This window comes from Rhea pennata, chromosome 4 (genome assembly GCF_028389875.1).
Source record: "Rhea pennata isolate bPtePen1 chromosome 4, bPtePen1.pri, whole genome shotgun sequence".
NCBI lineage: Eukaryota > Metazoa > Chordata > Aves > Rheiformes > Rheidae > Rhea > Rhea pennata.
Genome location: NC_084666.1, coordinates 11,573,584 through 11,593,140, shown reverse-complemented (window position 1 = coordinate 11,593,140; position 19,557 = coordinate 11,573,584). Strand labels below are relative to the sequence as shown.

The following is a 19,557-nucleotide window of genomic DNA, read 5'->3' as shown; positions in this document are numbered from 1 at the left end:
CAGCTCCGAGTTGCTGCACTACTGTGTTGTGTTTTAAACTCACAGTTAAGCTGGTTGTGAAATACCATTCTTCACGCGGAAAGTTGCTTTTCACCGTCTGCTTTTCTCTGGTTCTCGTGCTCCGTTTCCCCCCCGTTTTCTCCAGGCAGTCACCCTCTGTCTGCTTCAGGAGGCTCTAGCATGAGACACATTTTAAGGACGCTCCTGTTTCCCTTAGAAAAACTGCAGCACAAAGACCAAGTGCGTCAGACCCTTGGTGGAAGAGTAGGGAGATCCCTGCGGGGACCTCTCTTCACTCCAAGTTTTAATGCAATTACAAACCAGGCTGCAGTGAGGAGGCAGGCGGGAGGCAGAGGGGAGGGAGAGCTCGTTCCTCCTCCCTCTGCTCTGTCTCAAATCCTTTTGCTTTCCAAGCTCAAATGTTTGCTGAAATCTGATGCCTGGACTGCATATGCTGTGAGACGTGGGCATGCCCTTGCAGTGTACCGGTTTCCTCCGCGGCTTGGAGAGCCAGAGCCGTGCTGCGGCTCCAAGTGGAGGAGCTGCTCCACCAGGCAGCAAGTGCCACATCACTGGGTTGCCTGTGCAAGGGGCTCCAGCATGGTCCTGAGGATCCTGCTCCTCCTCAGTGGGCTGCTTAGGGTCACCGAGCCGGCCCCCCGCTGTGAACCTGGCCAGGAGACCCTAGGTAAGGCTGATGACCCCAAAAGCCTCACTTCGTTTTCCTCCTTTCCCCTAGAGATGAACAGAGAAAAGGGCTCCAGCTTTGAGGAGAGTGAGGCAAGAGCTCTAGCCCTCCCCTGGAGATGAGGGATGAGGTCTTTGGAAAACTACAAACCGCAAGGGAAGGGGTCGGGGTTGTGTTTGGGAAGCATGGACTGGAAGGAAGGCAGTGGGGTGACTCTGTAACAGAAAAAATGAATCTACAATGCAAGGGGACGCAATGCTTTCCCATCGTTGTCTTTTAAGGCCACATCAGGATGTGTCTGTCTGTCAGTTGGAGTTTCCCACCCATAGGATCCCCCCTTGCTAGCTTGGGAATGCAGTAGGCTGTCCCAGTCTCTGGCCTGTCCTTCTAGGAATGTGGTAGCCGGATTGCTAGAAGGTGAACTTTCGACCTTGCGCATGTTTTCTGTTTAAGAAAATCTTCTCCTTACATTCAGCTTTAGGTCACTTATTTCAAGTCCAAAGTATGAGACGATTTATCAGGATCTGACAGCTGTAGGGTGTGTTTTAGCTTGCTATAAGCAATATGGAATGTATATGAACTGATTAGCTGGAAAGATAGATTTACCTATTAGAATAAAGGGCCGAATAGGAACACTTTGATATGTGGATTAAAAGTTTTTGGTTCACTAACCAGCTGACTCTTAAAAAAATCTATTAAAAATATGTAATTCTTTTTATAAAGGGGGCTTAATTCAGATCTCATTTACATGGGGACAGTGGAGAGAGAAATCCAGAGTAATTCCAGGTCAATTCCAGGAAAACAGTAAGAGAGAGGAAAATTATTTTCAGAGGGTTCAAATTCAAAATGATTTGGAAAAAAGATTTATAGGAATATAGGAAGGGAAAAGTTAACCTGAATTTGACCTTAATGTTACTCAAGGAAGTTCAGCAGTGCTTGAGTATTTAAGTATAAGCCATAGATTGTCGCTGGCATGAAACTTCTACACAATGCAATCCATGTGCCATGTACTGCATGCAGTTTGGGAGCACTGTTCCCATGAACATCAAAGCGAGGTCTACCACAGCCTGAAGGAATTTTATTTTTGGATAATGCTGCATAAAGAGAAGTGTTGTAGGCTATTTACAGCCAATTACAGGAAGAGGCTTTGCAGTTTGCCACATGCCCTTTCTCTGTGAGGTCTGATTCTAGTCCAGTTCAAGCTGATTATAGTTTTGCTTTAAGGGATTAGTTCTGGAAGCCACGAATGTATAGATAATTGAGGTAATTCTGGTGTTGCAAAATGTCCTGTATGTGCCTACAACTGTGCTAGCTTTACAGAAGGACTTGAGGAAAGGCAGGCAATACAAATATATCTTGTGTGTGGAAGGGCTGGACCCCCGAATATAGCCCTAGAGAGATGGCTGATGGTAGGAAGAATGATCTGCCAATGCATGTCTGTTTTTATGTGTAGTGCAGGGTGAGGAAGGGGCACCTATCCTCCTGAAGGCTGTGGGCCAGGGAATAAAGTATTGGCCTGCAAAATCAGACACCTGCCAGACCTCTCAAGGATCTTCCTTTAGTAAAAGGGAGATAATTTCAGGTCACATGAAAAGAGAGGAGACTGTTGTGCCAAACATGTTCGTGGATAACTTTGTAGGGGGTCTCCTCTCAATGACAGGTGGCAATAGGTTATGACTGCAGCTGCAGCAATGAAAGTTTGTCCCATGCTTTAGGATCCCTGCTGCCAAATGCAGTTGTGGAATAGATTTCAGCGGCTCACAAGAGCTAAGGGGTCCTGGAGTAGGAGAGAAGCCGTGAGCTTCTCTCAGGCATGAGGGAAGGGGAAGTGTCAATGTCTGACACCCCGCAAGTCTGGAGCTAGTTTCTAAAGGCTTCTGGCCCTCTGAGGGTTGCTTGCTCTGCTGTGCCACAGTTTCCTTGTCATTTCAATAAAAACACAAAACAAAACAGGGCTAATGATACCAACACCCTTTCAAAATGCTTTGTGCTTTCCTGACAAGCTATATAAAGAGACAATCCCTATAATCCAGCCCCAGTGGGCAGTCACCAATGTATGGCACAAGCATCAGACAGTATGTGGGAAGCCTTTTGGACGGCAGCTAGGAACCATTGCCCTGCGAGAGAGGGCAGCTTCCTTCTCTTCAACTCCATGTGCTGTGTATCCCATGGGAGCCAGTAAGCCACTGCCCAACCCAAATAAAATGCTACTTTGCCCTGTTGGGAGGTAGCATGTTCCAGCTCCTGCTGAGTTTTACTGGCCTCTTCAGCCTCTAGTTTGGGAAAGAGAAGTACGACTTGGCATGCTGCCTGTGAGAGGTGGCTAGCCTTCAGCAGGGGAGCTAATGGCACAGGTTCCACCTCCAACCTCAAAGCTTGTTTGTTTTACGTGCATGTCTCTGCTGCTGACTGATGCATTTCAGCAGTAATGAGTTAAATGTAGCACTTTACCAACAGCAACAACAGAAAAGTACAAGCAGGCTGAAATCTTAAAATACTAAAAGCAGATGATTTTCTTTGCAGTTGGGGCCAGCTCTACTATTGAGACACTACCAGCAGTCAGGCTAAGCTTGCAACATAATGGAGATAACAAAATATTTCCCAATTACTCATATTCAACAATTTCTGTGGCTGCCCCAATTGATGAGAGAGAGAGGTTTATAGTGGACTTCCGAGGAAGAGAGAGATGACAGTGTTAAAGTGCGTACACGAATCCACCCTGGCTATTTAGTGGGTGAGCAAGGAGCTGACAGTGTGGCAGTTTTTCTGCAGCACATGGCCTTGTCTCTGCGGAGCGGAGAGGCAGTGAGGGATATTGCACATGTTAGTGCAGGGACAGCCCGTGCCTATGCGACGAACTCGGACCAGCGCCTCGCTGCCGTCTGTGGTGCCACCGTGTGGGCTTGCTGGCTTGCACAGATGGCTTTTGCAGAGACAAAGCTGAAGGGTTTTAGTGGTTAAAGGGATGCCCAATGCATGCAAAAGATGCTTTCAATATAAATTAATTCCCGGCTCCCTGTTGGAGCATTTGCAAGGCGTTCCAGGTAAATGGGATATCCCATCAGAGGTCACTTCTGAGGGCTGTAGGCTGTTTCTTCAGGAGGGCCGCTGTGATGAGGAGAGCAGTCTGGGGAGAGCGCTGTGCCTACGGCTCCCCTCTTTGTGGACACCCCTCTTTGCTCCATGCCTCCTCCTCCTCCCATGCACTCTCCCATGTCTGCTCTCCCTCTGCTCCTTAGCTGGAGATTGCCACCTCCCACGGCTGCCATAGTGTCTCCAAGCCTAACAGAAGGGGGGGGGGGGTCTGGAGAGAGTGGGGTTGCAGTAGCAAAATATAAGGAAAAAGCTGGAGAGGGAAAAATCACTAGTGTCAAGGCAGAGGACAGATACTTTATTTCCTCTGGGACCTAAAATAGCTTTTGTGGCACTGTTTATTCTAAGCTACAGTATTGTGCAAGATTATATACTGGAAAGCCAGAATGACCGAAGAACTGGCCTCACATATAGACACTGTACGTTTCCCCTGCCCCTCCTCCAATGATCCCATTTCCACACTGTGCAATGGCTTATTGCCGAGCAAGAAAAGGAAAAACTGTTGTCTTCCACGGCATGGGACCTTCAGGCTGGCCCTATCTTCATAGGACATAAGCATGTTACATACACATTTTTAATGCTTGTTTCTGGTGGAAAAACCCATGTCTGTGCACACACATAATCAGGCAGAGCCTCTCCAGCTGCTCTCAGTGACATCCCTCGGGGAACGCAGAGCTGAGGCTGCTCCTCTGCCTCCGCGGCCTGCTGTGCTGGGGTGGGTCCCTCTCGCCGCAGGGCTGGCACTGGGGGTGCAGAAAGGACAGGAGGTCACAGCGCTGTGTGGGAAAGCTCAAGCTGTGGGAATATTTCCTGCCGTGCCTGAGATGCATGTCCAAGTCTTGTCAAAAAAAAAAAAAAAAAAGGGAGGAAAAGAAAAGAAAAAAAAAGGCAAAATTAGTGTCTGCAATATACACGCTCACAAGACAAGAAATTCCAAGGACGTGAGGCCAAACTCTTGTAAACTCGGCTTTCATCCCCGTCATGTGAGTTGTTCTGTATTCCCATCACTGACTAAAAGGAGAGCTTACCCTAACATTTCTGTGTAATTATTATTTCAGCAACATTGATCCTAAGCTGCATTTAACGAGGGAAATAGCATAAGAAACCACCACTTATGTGGGGAAAGTAAGTTTATGTTGAAAAATAATAGTCAGGTATCCCCTTTTTACCACAGTTTATGCATGATTGTAATATGAAGGAAAACTTTTCTTCAGGACACTTGCTCAGTCACTTTTGGACACATGGATGTATAAATACTCCCCTTCGGGCTATCTAGTGTCACATGAAAACAATTCCCTCCTCAAGCTTGGATAAATGTCGTGGCTACCACTGCATGAGGAAGGTGTGCTGGGAAGTCATCTCCAAGACAGCTTTACCTGATTTCACCCCTGATGCCTGACATGAACGTGGAGTTTGAGGCTGGTGAGCTGCATCCTGGTCTATCATCTCCATGCTCTGGTGCCTCTTATGACTGCTCATTCTTGTTGGGACAGAGTTGCTCTCCCAGCTGGACACTGCTGTTCTAGGTCAATGGAGTTTATGTTGCAAGAGTTAAAACATAAATTTAACCCCCTTTTTAAATGCTGTTGTAACTCCATTGATTTAGTTGGCACTATTTCAGTTCTACAGGGATATAGCAAGAAATTTGTCTCTAAGAGACAATATGGGATTAAGGCATGGATTTAAAATTTCCAGTGCTGTTAAGATCTTAAGTCAAGGCTGTTGGCCTGTCAGTCTTTTGTAACATAAAAATACCACATTTGGCTGAAAACCAAATGCCTGCAGAAGGACCAGGTGTGATATTAATTACAACATCTTGCATACGTCTAGACAAATGAAAAGATAAGGTTATGATAGAGGGCTAGCTACATGGACTATGCTTACAGAGGATGGAATGGACTTTTGGTAAAGGGTGTGGGAGGACTGTAGCATCTAAGATAAAATCCTCAACGACATGAGCCTCTGTCTTGTGAGATTTAACAGACAAAATAGCCAAAGGTGACCCTATGGCCAAAGATAAATGTCTCAATACAGCATCCTTAGAGAGTGGGCATTGAGCCACAGAGAATATATGGTCACAGAGTAAAGCTGTGCTGAAATCACCACTCCAGATCCCAGGCCAGGATGGTAAATTCATTCTTCTTCTCCAGTTACCCTAGTAAAAATTCAGTCCTTTAGAGATGATAGCTGTAGAGGTTTCTTGACCTCCTCAACCTCCTCATTCCCAGCCGCTCTCCTAACCCTAGCATCTCCCAGAGCAGAGCTGATTTCTCCTTTCCTCTCAGACCAGACACTGAAAGATGGTTTGTACATGCCTCCACAACATCTTGGTTCACAATAAAACCATATTCAAAAGCATCTCAGCCACATGTGCAGCCCAGAAACAGCCTTCAGCTAATTTGGCAATTTCAGGGTGATTCTATTGTTTTCATTTTTTTTTATGTTTTGCTTTCCCACCTGGTAGTTTTCCCCTCACAACTTGGAATACATCTCAGCTGAGGCCAAAAAAAAGCATTTTGTTGTGTGGGTTTTTTTTTTTTTTTTTTTTTTTTTTGTTCAGATCTTTCCACTGTGAGGACTCCCTGGAGTGGGACTTACAAATTAAAAACACATTTGAGGTGGCACTGGGCAACCCTGTTGCTAGAAGCACCAAGACAGTTGGTGAGGAGGCAGGCAGGCAGCAGCATTATTCCTTTGCTCTTTGCAGGCTCTAGAACTGCTCGTTTCATCCAGACAGTTAGAAATAATGCAGAATTTCTCTGAGGTTGGCTTTAATCTGTTGCTGAGTGTCTGTAAATTGTCACAGATTTTGGCCCCAAAGTCTGCAGGTTGCATGAACTCCCACCACCCACAAGAAAAGCTTCACCGCCTTCTCGTGAGCCCTGAGACTGGCCCAGCAAGGGAAATGTTCCTAGAAGATCCAGACTGTTGCTGCTGTCATTGTTGCAGGAACAGCTTTAGGGAAATCAGAGACTCGATAAAAATGGGTGTTCAACAGAGTGGCAGGAAGCAGGTGCATTAGAAAGAAGGATGATTAATAACAAACATTGGCTTCTCTCTTCCCACTGTGATCTTGCTCTTCAAAGAAAAAGCACATCAGACGTTAATCTGTTTCAGGTGCTTTCAGACTTCCTCTTGTAAAGGAGCAGGGCAAAAAGGGGTCTTGTCTCACTGCTCGCACATCAGGATCCTGCATATCACTTATGTCCCTGTTTGCAATCACATCACTTCCTTGGGGCAGTTACAGCAATTGCTGAAGTGGAAGATTAGTAATAGGAGCACAATCCCATACTCACAAAGTTTTTGATGTGCCCATAAAAAGGAGTTAATCACATGGGCTGCTTTTTGCAATCTCCCCTCCTCCTCTGTGTGGCTGTGGATCTTCTCCACCTCTGCCCCTGCACATGTGTTTGCATTTCCTAGCTGCCTTCTCCCCTGGGGATTCTGCATTACCATTTCCTCCCTCACTGGACTACCCTACTGCGTTGTTTCTCTGCCTTTCGCCATTTCTCTTGTCCACTGCTGCTGCACCTCCAGCCGGAGGTTCGGATCCACCAAAGTGTTCCCTGTGCTCGTCGTGCTTGTGCTTGTGCCGTGGCCAGGAGCAAGTTCTGGAGGCAGGCTCTGCTTTGCTGTGCGGAGGTGCTGTCGCAACATTTTGCAGAGGAGGGCAACAGAGGAGTATTGCATGTTGTCACTTATAGCAAGTTTTGTCTCTTCAGTGACAAGGTAGATTTTCATTGCAAAGACTGATTCAATGAACTATACAGAACAGTAGAGAGAGAGAAATACTAATAGAATCAAAAATTGAAATGCTTTGTTTGGAAAAGCAGAAGTTTTGTCTATAAATAATCTAAAATGAATACATATGTCTTCCAGATTAACACAGCACCGTAAGAAACCCAGGAATCTGCTAGGAGGTGTGTTTGTACAACATAGATTATCTAATTTTGTTCGATCTGTTAGTCCTAACAGTGCAACTGTGTAAGCCTCACTGAATGGTTTAGATATTTTGAATTGAAGACTAGCCCTTGGGCTGATGCCATATCCTCCGGCACTCAAGTCGCTCTTGGCTTTGCTCTGAAAATGGCTACCAGCCAAGTCATGGCACTGCAAGTAGCTGTTGAGCTCCGTTGTCTGATTTAGGGTTAATCACGGCAGCCTGGTTCTTTCAGTGCTGAATCATCAAGGGGAAAAAATCTAAGCTTGGCAGTAAAATATGTATGTCCTGCATTGTAGATTTTCAAGCTTGCCTTTGCAAATTAAAACCAGAAGCATATATTATAGAGAGGGCTCAGAAAGCTTGAAACGGCTTTTCTCCTCTTCAAGAAGTGATTTTTATCCATGATCTTAAATAGAAGCTGTACTGCTGAAAGGACTTTTGTACTTCTGGTGGAATAGATAGAGTATAAAAAATGAAAAACTGTTCTGCATCAGAGGAAAAAAGTTCTCTCTGTATGAACCTATCCATGGATGTGACTATGAGGAACCAGCATTGTCTTCCCTGAGCCCAGGGAAGTCTCTGCTCAAAAAATGGAAGAGTTTTAGGTTCTGTCAAGCACACCAGAAGCAGGAATTTAAGCTTGTCAAGGTAATCTGAAGGTCTGAGAAACTCTCTGTATATCATTGCCTGCTGTTTCTCTTATGAAAAAGAGAAGGGCAGGATGAAATTCTTGCTGCAGGTATTGCTGGAGCTTTGACAGCACCAGTGGGCACAGGGGGTTGCTGTTGTTTCGCTGGCTCCAGGGCTGCAGGAGGTGAGCATGCAGCTGCAGCTCTGAGAAGCTGGCCTCGCAGAGTCCCTGATGTCTGCTGTACAGGCAGGCAGGCGCTGGCCCAGTTACGTGCATCCACGCTTATAAATAAGTACAGGCACTGGAGAATTATCTTTGGCCCTTGCAGAGCCGCACCCTGCAGGACATATGTGAGCATTGGCATTAGGAAACAGGAAATGTCCAAACACTACATCAGCACACAATACATTTAAGATCTGCTTTATAGCAGAGCTTTTCTCTCTTGCTTTTATGTGCATTAACTCCTGATATCCTGGAAGCTCACGTTATTTCAGTTCTGCATGTTTACATGGCAGAGATGTGTCTCATGTAAGGGTCACAGCAGCTTGTACACGGCTGTGGAAGAGATGTGCTTTCTCACAGGTTTCCTCTGAGTTTGGGGCGCAGGTAGGAGCCATGTCTGAGCAGAGGTATGGTACCAAAGCTTCTCTCTTGATCTTTGAGGCCACAGACTAGACATAGGGGATAACAGGGTGGCATGTTGAAAATACGCAGGGCTTAGAGATTTAGTATTGCAGGGAAAGAGTCAATTTTTCCAGCTAATAAACAAGTGAGACTTACTATCTCTAAGCTTATGAGGAACATCCCAGGCCAAAGTAAATGGCAAAGCTTTATCCTTTGACTTTGGTAGAGTTGTATATGCTTATTGCATGCTGAGATATACAACTTAAGTTGCTACGGGAAGGACATCTGTGGAACTGAGTATGAATTTCAGTTCCTCATCTGAAAAATAAATCTATCATCTCCAGTCAAGGTGTTGTTAGTAAGTAATAGCCATATTGCCTAATGAATTGCTTCTCTTTATAGATATTGTAAAAATAAAGTGTAGAGGATAGGTAGCAGACAATCTGAAACCAGAGCTGTTTTTACCACTTTTACGTTAACATCTATTCCTGCCCACAAAATGATCTCGTTCTCTAGTGAATCCAGTTGGAGGATATGACCTAGTAAATTTTTGCGTGTCTCTTCCATCAGCTGTCCATTCCTTCATGGCACCTTTCCTTCTAGCCAGCTGGGCAGAATAAGGCATCTGCTAAACGCAGCAAGACTGCTGCTTTTGGAGGGCCAGAGCAGAGGGAAGCAGCAGCACCATGCCCAGTTCCAGCTTACTGTATTTTCCCTTTGGTTTTCTCTGCTTGTTCCAGATGTTGCTGGAATATGTTTTCTTCTAGCTGAATAAGAAGAGTACTGAGACACCATTGGGAATAGGTTTATGCCACGTATCAAACTGACTGATGGGTATAGCACTCCTGTACAATAACAGGAGTCTGGAAAATTGTGCATGCCTCACTTTCGTTATTGGATCATTGTATCTCAGAAAGATGAACAAAAAGGACATTTGTAGCTGAGTCACAGAGCAAGAGGCAAAGGTGGCTCTTATCTTTGAGGAAATGTGAACAGTCACAGAAAGACCCTTGAAATACTCCCCAAATGAACCCATGGAGAACTTCACTCAAAGCACATAACCCTCTAGTCTAAAGTAGAGCAGCTACAATATTGTCATTTTCTGTTGAGGAGAAAAAAAGCATTAAACATTTCTTAGCCATCCTTCAAAGTCATGAAGGGGATTTATTGCTAACAACCCTGATTATACCCAGAGACAATGTCACCTTAATTGTTGGGATTTGGCTCAGCTCAAGCCAGTCCCACCCACACCAGTTTTTCCTCTCTGTATGAAACATCTGGTTGTCTCCAAGCCTGTGGCCAAGACACTATGAAGTGGTTGTAGTTGTGATAGTATAGCCATAGCCAGATCTAGGGAGAGAGTGACATCCATTTATGAGCAGGAATAATTGGAGGAACTCTTACTAATAGGTGATCACTCCTTTCCGTTTCCAAGCTAGTGCTACAAAATGTTATTCCCTGATTATCCTCAGTGTAAAAGTAAATACAGTATCTGTCAGCGTTGAGGCCTTTTTAGAAATGCTCTGACTTTAATGACTAACTCACTGAAGGGATTGTGCCTAAGGGAAACACATTCAAATCTTATGATGGAAAGCACTATTAATGAACTACATATTATTTCTCTAATGAACTACGTTTATTACCGTTAGCATGATGTACCATGCCAGAAAAGAAATGTGTATGGATATAATTCTTTCCAGCTTGCTTGTTACCAGCACCCACTGGTGTCGGAGATGGGATGTTTCTGACAGTTCTGATCCCTCGTATATTTTATGAGGTAATATGGATCAATGACAATGCAGAATATAGAACCAGACTCCCTTCCAGTTAAACATCTCTCTCCAAGATAAGGTTCCAAGGTTAAATTTGTTCCCATTGTAATGGTTTTATTTTGGCTAAAGAATGATCAACTCATTAGCAATAGATATGCAGATGATTACATTTAAACAAATATGTTGGGACTAGAAGTTTAAACTTTCTGTAGTGCAAAAAAAAAAGGAAAGCATAATAAATGTGGTTTTCTGAGAACAAATGCTCCATTCACTGAGTAAGAAGCTGGCTGCCTGTCTCTCCAGTAAGAGTCTTTAGGAATCACAGTATAGCTAGATCTTCAATACATCACAAGCAAAACAGACCCTTTGGTGTTTAAAAAGATTGCACATAACTGTTTAGCTCCAATAAGGCATTGATAAGAAGAGCTCAATATTTATTTTAGCAGCAGTATTTTTCTGGCAACTAATATATAATAATATATTAGTTGCCAGAATTAGAGAAAGACAATATAGAATCACTGGCTGCAGGAGTAAAAGAGGCCTCTCCTGAGTCATCAGATCGAGTTCCTTTAAAATGAAAAGAGCTTGCTCTATTTGGCCTAGTAAATAAAAGGCTAAGGGGATCTGATTGCTCTCTGCAGCATGTAAAACAGGATGTGCACCAGGGAGTTCAGAGGGCTACTTAAGCTAAAGGACAGTGTTGGTACAACACATGGATTTATACTGGCCATGAATACTTCTAGGCAGGAAATTAAAAGGCAATTTCTAGCTATTAGGGGAGTGAGCTTTTGGAAAAGCTTTCCCATGAGAGTCGTTGGGGAGGGAAAAATTAGCTTTAATGATATTAAAAGGATTATGAAATGCAGTTACTAGAGGAAGGATGAAATGGAATGGGGAAGAAATATGTCCCATCATATCCACCAAAGGCCTAATTGCTTTGGGGAAAAGACACATACAGCATTACATGGAACTGATAGATTTGTTAGGCCAAGATCCATAAAGCATGTTGGCATGTGCCAGAGGACTCAGGTGTACTTTTTGATTAAACTATTTTCCTGAAGACTTACATTCTCATTAGTGAATTTTCCTAGGCAGCTAACTTACAGCTTTGAAGTATGCCTAGAAATGTCCCTCCCATTAGCAGTGCTGGGCAGCTCTCTCTCTTTCTCAAACACAGGACTGGTTCTTCAAACAGCTACACTGTAGATATGTTGTAAAGTGCCCCTTTTTTAAGGTGTGCCAGTTCCTCTCTCTCTCTCTCTTTTTTTTTTTTAACAGAGAAATAACATGATTAGAGAAGGACATTTAGTTCCTTTGTAATATTAGAGTTTTCATTTACTATAGTTTTTAGATTGTCCTTCAGCCAAAGGACTTCTGACATATCACCATTACCTCAATACCTCTTTTGAAGCTGCTCAGGGTAGCGGAGAGGAACCCAGCTTCCAACTTGCCTGTGGAGATTGAGCCATTTTGGAAGAATGATTCAAGGTGTTCTGAGTCGGAGAGAATAGACCTCTGTCACCCGGACTGAAGGCTTTTATCTCAGCATCCTTGTGCCTAAAGTCTCTGCTGGATTCAGGCCTCTGTCACCAGGGTGTTCATACACAACAGAAATGATTATGAGGAGCGGCCAAACCCACTCCTGTGCAATTTCAGTGACACCAGTTGCATATAACAGGGTTCAGATTTGATAAACAGGACACCGGAAACTTTTCTTTTGCTCTATGTATCAAAATAATATTTCAGTTATTTTTCCTTTCTTATTCAAATCTACTGGCTAATAGCCTTTTCTCTTGGATTGCATTTAATGCAATTTCCAAACATTCAGTACATGACAAGAACCGAGGAGTTAGGTCATGTGATTTCCATAAATGCAAAGGAGAACGGAGGAGCAATGGCAGGCAGGGGAACCCCGATAACCTAATGAGAGGAAAGGGAGCACCCTGCCCCAGCTGTCGCAGGAGGCCGATCAGCCCCACGGGCTGGTGGTGACACCCATTAAGGTAAGAGTGTAGAGGCTCCCCAGGCCGCTGTAGAGGCTGAAGGACGTTCCTGCCCACTGGTGTATGGGACTCATTATGGGATGGTGAGAAGAGCATTTGGGGATTCTACAAGACTTACAATGGGATGTTTAGGGGAAGCGCCAAAGGTGGGGAAAGGACTGGATCAAGGTGATTTGGAGAAGAGCAAGCTTGGGAAAGCAGAGGGATAAGGTGAGAAAAGGGGTTGGTCATGTGTAAACAAGTGTTACACTGTAAACAGTCATTACATTTGTCTGGCCATGCCCTGCCCCTGGTCAGCACAGTATGCCCTATCTTCTCACCAAATTCCTTTTTTAACTGTTTTTCTGGGTGAGTTTGGGTGCATGTGTATGTCAGGCATGTGTATGGAGGCTTCAGTGCCAGCAGCTGGAGAGACCAGAGTGCAAGCACATGTGAGTGTGTATGTCAGGTATGCAACCACTAGTGAACATCAAGCTAGATTAGCTAGTGAGTAAGACAAGAGGTTGGGAGCCCAGTATTACAGCAGCCCTAAGTCTGGGCCAGCTACTGGAAAGACCAAAGTGGTCTGATAGTTGGCTACTGGAGGGACTGGGAGGTCCAAGGAAGCCACTGGAGAGACCGTAGGGTCATTTAGTGGTGAGACTGTAGGTCTGGACCAACTACCAGAGAGACCATCATGTGTGTGTGTATGTGTCAGTACGTGAGGCAACTGGGGCAGCTCTTGGACAGAGGGAGTGTCTGAGCCCAGCGGCTGGAGGGATCCACATTTTACGTATGAATATGTATTTGTATACAATTTCCACCAAAGGGCTTTTATCTTGATAAGCCAGAGAGGGGAACAGGATGACGCTTTTGGTGCTGTTCGTGTTCTTGTGAGTGCGGTTTCCTCTCTGTGTGGCTGGTTGTGTGCGTGTGCCTACTGGGAACACGTGCTGAGCCACGCTGCTGGCTGGACCTGGGGACACGGAGCTGCGGCAGCCTAGCCTCTGCTGGGCTGCAGGACTGGGCAACCCCTGGCGTGAGACATCATGGATATTGCTGTACCATAATGCTTTTGTTTTATTTTTATTTGCAGGGCAATGCCAAACTGTGCAGAAAGGTATGATGTGACTTTCTCTCTCTCCTTGGGAAATCTTGAAATCTTAAGTATTTCTTCATTATTTCCTGCCAAGTTTTCTAATGTTGATGCTCTAGCAGGTCTAGTCACTAGAGAGATGTTCTTCCTACCACAAGGTAGGATTTTGTTGTTGTGACATTAGTATCATTTATTACCAGCCAAAGACATTAGCAAGGCCCACTACTGTAATATCTAGTTATTTTGCAAAAAGAGACATATCTCTATTACTTTCTTTTCACCTTTGAGCTGGTTGAAAGTATTATAAACGTATTTTGTTCCTAATGGCTCTTAATCTGGTTTTTTGAAGTAAACTATATTTATGAGAATACATGGGTAAGCACACAGACCTACTTATTTAAAAGTCAAGTCTCACTCTACCTTTTGAACTCTTTGGGCATTTTCAAACTTCATAGAGGGGCCGAAGTTTCAGAGATATTAAATTCTTACAAATTTTGTGCAGACAAGCAAAGAAGACAGATATCCTAATGATACATTCCCCAGTAAGGAAAAGGCATCAGTGTGATCTCACGCCTTATTAGAGAACCCCTACTAAAATGCAGGGGAAGGGGAGAGAATGATAAGACAAATACACTTTATTCAGAATCTGAGTTTTTAATGTATCAGACACAAGCAAATTCACACCCCAACAAGGGATTTTTCTTTCTTGCAGATTCTCTGATATTTAATAAGCTCATACTGTACTCTTAATTTAAATTAGACAAGATTTAATTGAGCATGAAATAGGAAGGCATTGGACACCAAGATTCATTCATTTTTCTGCTCTCCAAGCTACATGTTAAATGAATTTTCATGTGGGTCAGGTCTACCTGTGTTTTCTGGCAAGGGATCTGGCCTTTCAGTGATGTTCAGGCATGAGATTAACAAAATAATTTTATTTTGGGAGTTGTGTTAATCAAATTGAAAATCCCTTGTGCTCCATAAAATTTCCAGATATTGTTTGAATTCTGAGTGATATCTGCTTGCATCAAACTGTTCACAGTCAATCTCCACACTAAGAATATTGTCTAGGATCTTTTTATAAATGGTTTAGGGCATCAGATTCATTTGGGAATATAGCAAACTGTCTGCAGTCTATCTATGAACAGAAGGAAAAAGAAGTTCATTGATTGTATTATTTGTTAGGTTGTCTTTGAACTAACTCTTGCATTCAGGGTGTTGATGGAGCAAGTTATTTTTCATGTTTTTCTTCTCTTCCTTTTCATAGCAAAATGTGTGGACATCTCCTTAAGTTCTTGTACTGATGTTGCTTATACTCAGACAATGTACCCTAATTTACTGGATCAGAAGTCTCGACAAGTGATAGAATATAGCTCTGAGTATATTCTCATAAGTGTCCTCCACAACTTGCTTCAGGGAGAATGTAATCCAGATCTGAGACTCCTGGGCTGCTCAGTGCTGGCCCCCCAGTGTGAAAAGGACAAAGTTATAAAGCCCTGCAGGCATGTCTGTGAACAACTGAAAAAAAATTGCCTCGCTGCTTTTGATGCAATAGACATGGCTTGGCCCTACTTCTTAGACTGCGATCGCTTTTTTGCTGGGGAAGAAGAAGGATGTTTTGACCCGCTGGCAAAGCTGCGAGGTGAGAATGGAGGCTTGGCTGACACCTCTTACTTGACTAGCTGGGAAGGTCTTGTCTCACTGAACTTGACGTGTCTACGTCAAGCTCGTCATTTTTATGGACACCTGTAAGGCGCTATTCATTTTGTCTTATCTATTTGAGATGCTTATTTAAACTGTACTCATGATGTGCCTGTTTCTCTCCCTAAAATGTGCACACACAGTATCAAGGTGGCCTGCTCAGATCCAGATACTTAAACTGTTGATACCTGTATGCAGTTAGATAAACTCTAACCTCTGTGACTGCTGTATAAAATAATTAAAATATTTTATTTAGAAACTGAAATTTTAAGGTGCTCATAAATTTGTGACAGCTTAACAAGCTTAATAGCTCATTAAAATAATCTCATGTGAGATTATTGCAGATTTTTATTTAGAGGAAGAAGGTCTAGATAACTGAAGACCGTTAAATCATATTATGAATAAATTTATTCCACTGGATTCAAAGGCAAAAATCTGTACATTTTTGACTGAAATGCACTAGGCATTTTATTTTAATGCAGCAAGGGCCAAATTACAGCTAGAGGTTGCACAAAATATTTGTCATTGTGCATATATATTACTGTGTTTTTTTGCAAGCAAAACATATCACTGTGAAGTGTAGAAGGTATTACATAGATTTAAGATTTTGTTTGCAGCTGCAATTCCTTTAATTCCACTATTGGAAAAACATATTTCATGGAAAAGTACATGCATTCAAACAGTCCTCTTTCTGAGCACCATGGTTTTTAAACACTATTTTATAATTTTTTTTGTAGGAGAACCAGAAGTTGAGGAAGATTTGCCTTCAAACTTGCCAGCAACCTTTATTCAGTTCAAACACCATTCATATTCCCAAATGGTGAGCATTTTGAAGAAGACTGCTTCTAGATGCTCCCATATTGCAACAACTTACAGCATTGGTCGTAGTTTTGAAGGGAAGGATCTTTTTGTGATTGAGTTTTCAACCAAGCCTGGACACCATGAACTGCGTGAGTTATATCAGTGTTGATCAGGTAGATTGCTTGAAGGAATTCCAGGAGATTATCCATCTGAATGAAAACAGATTCTTTTACTGGGGTATTGCTTAAACCGCAAAAAGCATTGATTCAACATTGCTTTGCAAGAGGACATTCAACATTGTCCTCTTTTGCATTCTTGAATTATAGTGATATCTGATGATTAACTGTACCAATTATTACCCAGCTGCAGTTTCCCAGAATAGCTCACTTTCAAGCATGGTTGACATTCCTTGTTCTGTCCAGCATATAAAGAAGTTTGGATTGTTTTGTGCTAGCCACCTGTCCTCTACATCATTTATCACTTCTGCAATCTCCTTTTATTTGTCACTATACTGTCAGATCCTACATACTTCCCACTATTCATGCTTGTGCCTAGTCTGAACCTACATACTTCAAATCCTAAATCATTTAGAACTTGTTAGAAGGCTACATATACAGAAGGACACTGACATAAAAAATGATAATGCAGCACAGAAAACAATTCTCTGGAACAGAGCTTCAGGTCAATACAATACCTGTCGTATAAATATCAGGAATTTGTTATCACACCACCTGACTATCTTTAGGATAGGAGTCCTTGCAACTCTTCTGTAAAGAGGAATAGCATTATTCTTTGATTTTGCAGATTCATTACTGAGATAGCAAAAGCCAAATTTTTTAAATGTACTAGATCCTTCAAAATGCAGATAATTTTCTTGGTGATAATTAGGTGTTATTTTCCAGTTACCAGCTCCTATCTCGAATACAGTACCTTCCTAAAACCAGGTGGACTTTTTGGGGCCATTGCTATATACCGAGAGCCCCAGGTTACTTCCAATCAAACCAGCTCCAGAATCAAAGCAGTCTCAGCAGTGTAACAGAACAGAACTAAACCTGACGTTTTTGAGCTCATTTTCTGAGGTCAAGCTTGCTGCTCCGGTTGTTCCTATGCTATGCTGCTGGGGAGAGACTGATGATGGCTTTGTTTACTCTTGGCCACACTGTCCTGACTGGGGTAGAGATATTTGGAGATGCTTTTAAAATCGACCAGATTCCCAGAAGTTTTTAACAGGGCAGGCATTAGCATTCATATTTCCTGGCCCCTAATTCTTCCTTTCCTGTGTAAAGAACAGAATTGTAGGTGTCTTTATCAGGTGATACTCTATTACACAGTAAAGCACTATGAATCAGTAATACCTTTCATTAAAACTCTAATATGGCATGATGAAATATAATATTTTAACACGTTACCTAGCATCTCATTCTAAATCATTCAGAGCTTCATGCTGCTCTGTTCAGCAGAAGAAAAGGTGGAAATAGTTCTAGAGCCAGAGCTTTTGCCTGCCTGAGCAAGCTGGCGTAAAATTGCTCTGTGCCAGCTTTGCTCCAGTGTCCAGTGCTCCAGGCTGGCCAGGATCAAAGATGGAGATGAAGGAGCATACAGAAAAGGGTGTCTGCAAAGCCATTTTCTACTTTCCATCGGTCTCTAAGGAACAACAGAAATTGAGAGAATGATTGCAGGGAATCCTGAGGTCGTATGTTTCTAATAGTCATCTTCCAAGGCTATTCAGCCTGAAATCTGCTTTCCATGCATGACCTAATTTCTGCTCCAAATGCAGAGATTACTCATCTGCAGGTGATTTCTAGAATCTGTGACAAGAGAAGGTGTTGAAACCGTAGGTAAGTGTCAGGTGCCAGGGGTGTATTTTGTTCCTTCCCAGTCATGCCTTAATATTTCTGTTCGAAGCATTTTCTGCTTACGATTAGTGAGTTAAGCTGAAGCTAACTGCAATGATTGCTTCATGTGGTTTTTGGTCCTGAAAGTATGGATTTATTTTATTTCAAACATCCAGAAAGCTATTTAAATTGTTGCTGAACTTACCTGAAATGGAGGAAAATTCATCTGGAATTGGCGTGCTATTTACAGGAACGTATGTGTTAAATTAGTGTAAATAAAACTTTCTGACACATCAGTAAGCTAGCTGGATTACTCTGCTTTTGGAAGTCATCCAGGTGTAATCAAATTAAAGCATCTTATTACTTCATATTTCACAGTCAAGCCAGAATTTAAGTACATTGGCAATATGCACGGAAATGAAGTTGTTGGGAAAGAGCTGCTAATATACCTTGCGCAGTATTTGTGTTCAGAATATCTTCTCGGGAATCCTCGCATCCAGAACTTGATTAATAACACCAGGATTCATCTCTTACCATCACTCAACCCAGATGGGTATGAACTGGCTGCAGAAGAGGTAAAAGACTTTTTTATAAAGAAATATTCAATCCTTCCTATTGCTAAAATTCCCCATGGAAAAGGACAAAGGGAGAGGGGATGTGTCGTGTGTGGGAGGGAGTGCTGATAATCGGCAGCTAAAATCCCAGTCTGATCTGATGGCAGGTTGCTTCCCAGTCGTGATGTGAGCAGAGCAAATAGGAAACTGAAGCCACATTTGCCCTTGCACATATTGCTCCTTGCATGCTGTGACATGAGAATGCCTGTGTTACCTTTTCACATTTAGTAGTCTGTGCGGTTAGCTCTAGAACAAAATGCCCTCTGACTCACTTTTAATGACTTTTTTAATGACTTTATAAGGAAATGTGGTTTAATACCACAGAATAGATATTTTTCCTTCTGCAGAAGATACTAATATTTTCTCTGCTACCAAGCTCTCCTCATGGAAGGCAGTTTTCAGAGCCCAGCTTGTGTTTGAAGAGGACACATGAAAGCAGTATTTCTTTTATGTGTTAGCTCACATTCTTCTTTTCACCTCACTTTTATCATTTGCAGCATTAGCAGGAAACAGGGCCTTTTTCTTTCTGAGCTTGCTGATGTGATGAGTGATATCTATTAGAATGAGTTTGAGGTTATTGCATTCTGCCTGATCTTTTCTTTGAGTGTCAGCTCTCTTTCTCTTTTTTTTTTCTTTTTATTTTTTCTTCTTCTCTAACACACTCTGCATGTTGCTCTGTGCTGGTAAGAAACTGCTGAGTTCCTCTCGTGAGTCACATCACTGGTGAGTGAAATGGTTCCTGTACACTAGTAAGTGCTTTAGTGACATTGGGGTAAA

General features: G+C 42.9%; 1 protein-coding gene across 1 annotated transcript in view; it reads left to right on the top strand.

The window, feature by feature from the left end:
* The first annotated feature begins 537 nt into the window (after window positions 1-537).
* Window positions 538-19,557, top strand: part of CPZ (carboxypeptidase Z) — a 36,665-nt gene continuing 17,645 nt past the window's right edge. Inside the window, exons 1-5 of the mRNA XM_062574559.1 lie at window positions 538-688; window positions 13,830-13,853; window positions 15,097-15,471; window positions 16,268-16,480; window positions 18,545-18,741. Of these exons, the coding sequence (XP_062430543.1) occupies window positions 601-688; window positions 13,830-13,853; window positions 15,097-15,471; window positions 16,268-16,480; window positions 18,545-18,741 (897 nt within the window). The 5' untranslated portion in view covers window positions 538-600. The remainder of the gene's footprint in view (window positions 689-13,829; window positions 13,854-15,096; window positions 15,472-16,267; window positions 16,481-18,544; window positions 18,742-19,557) is intronic.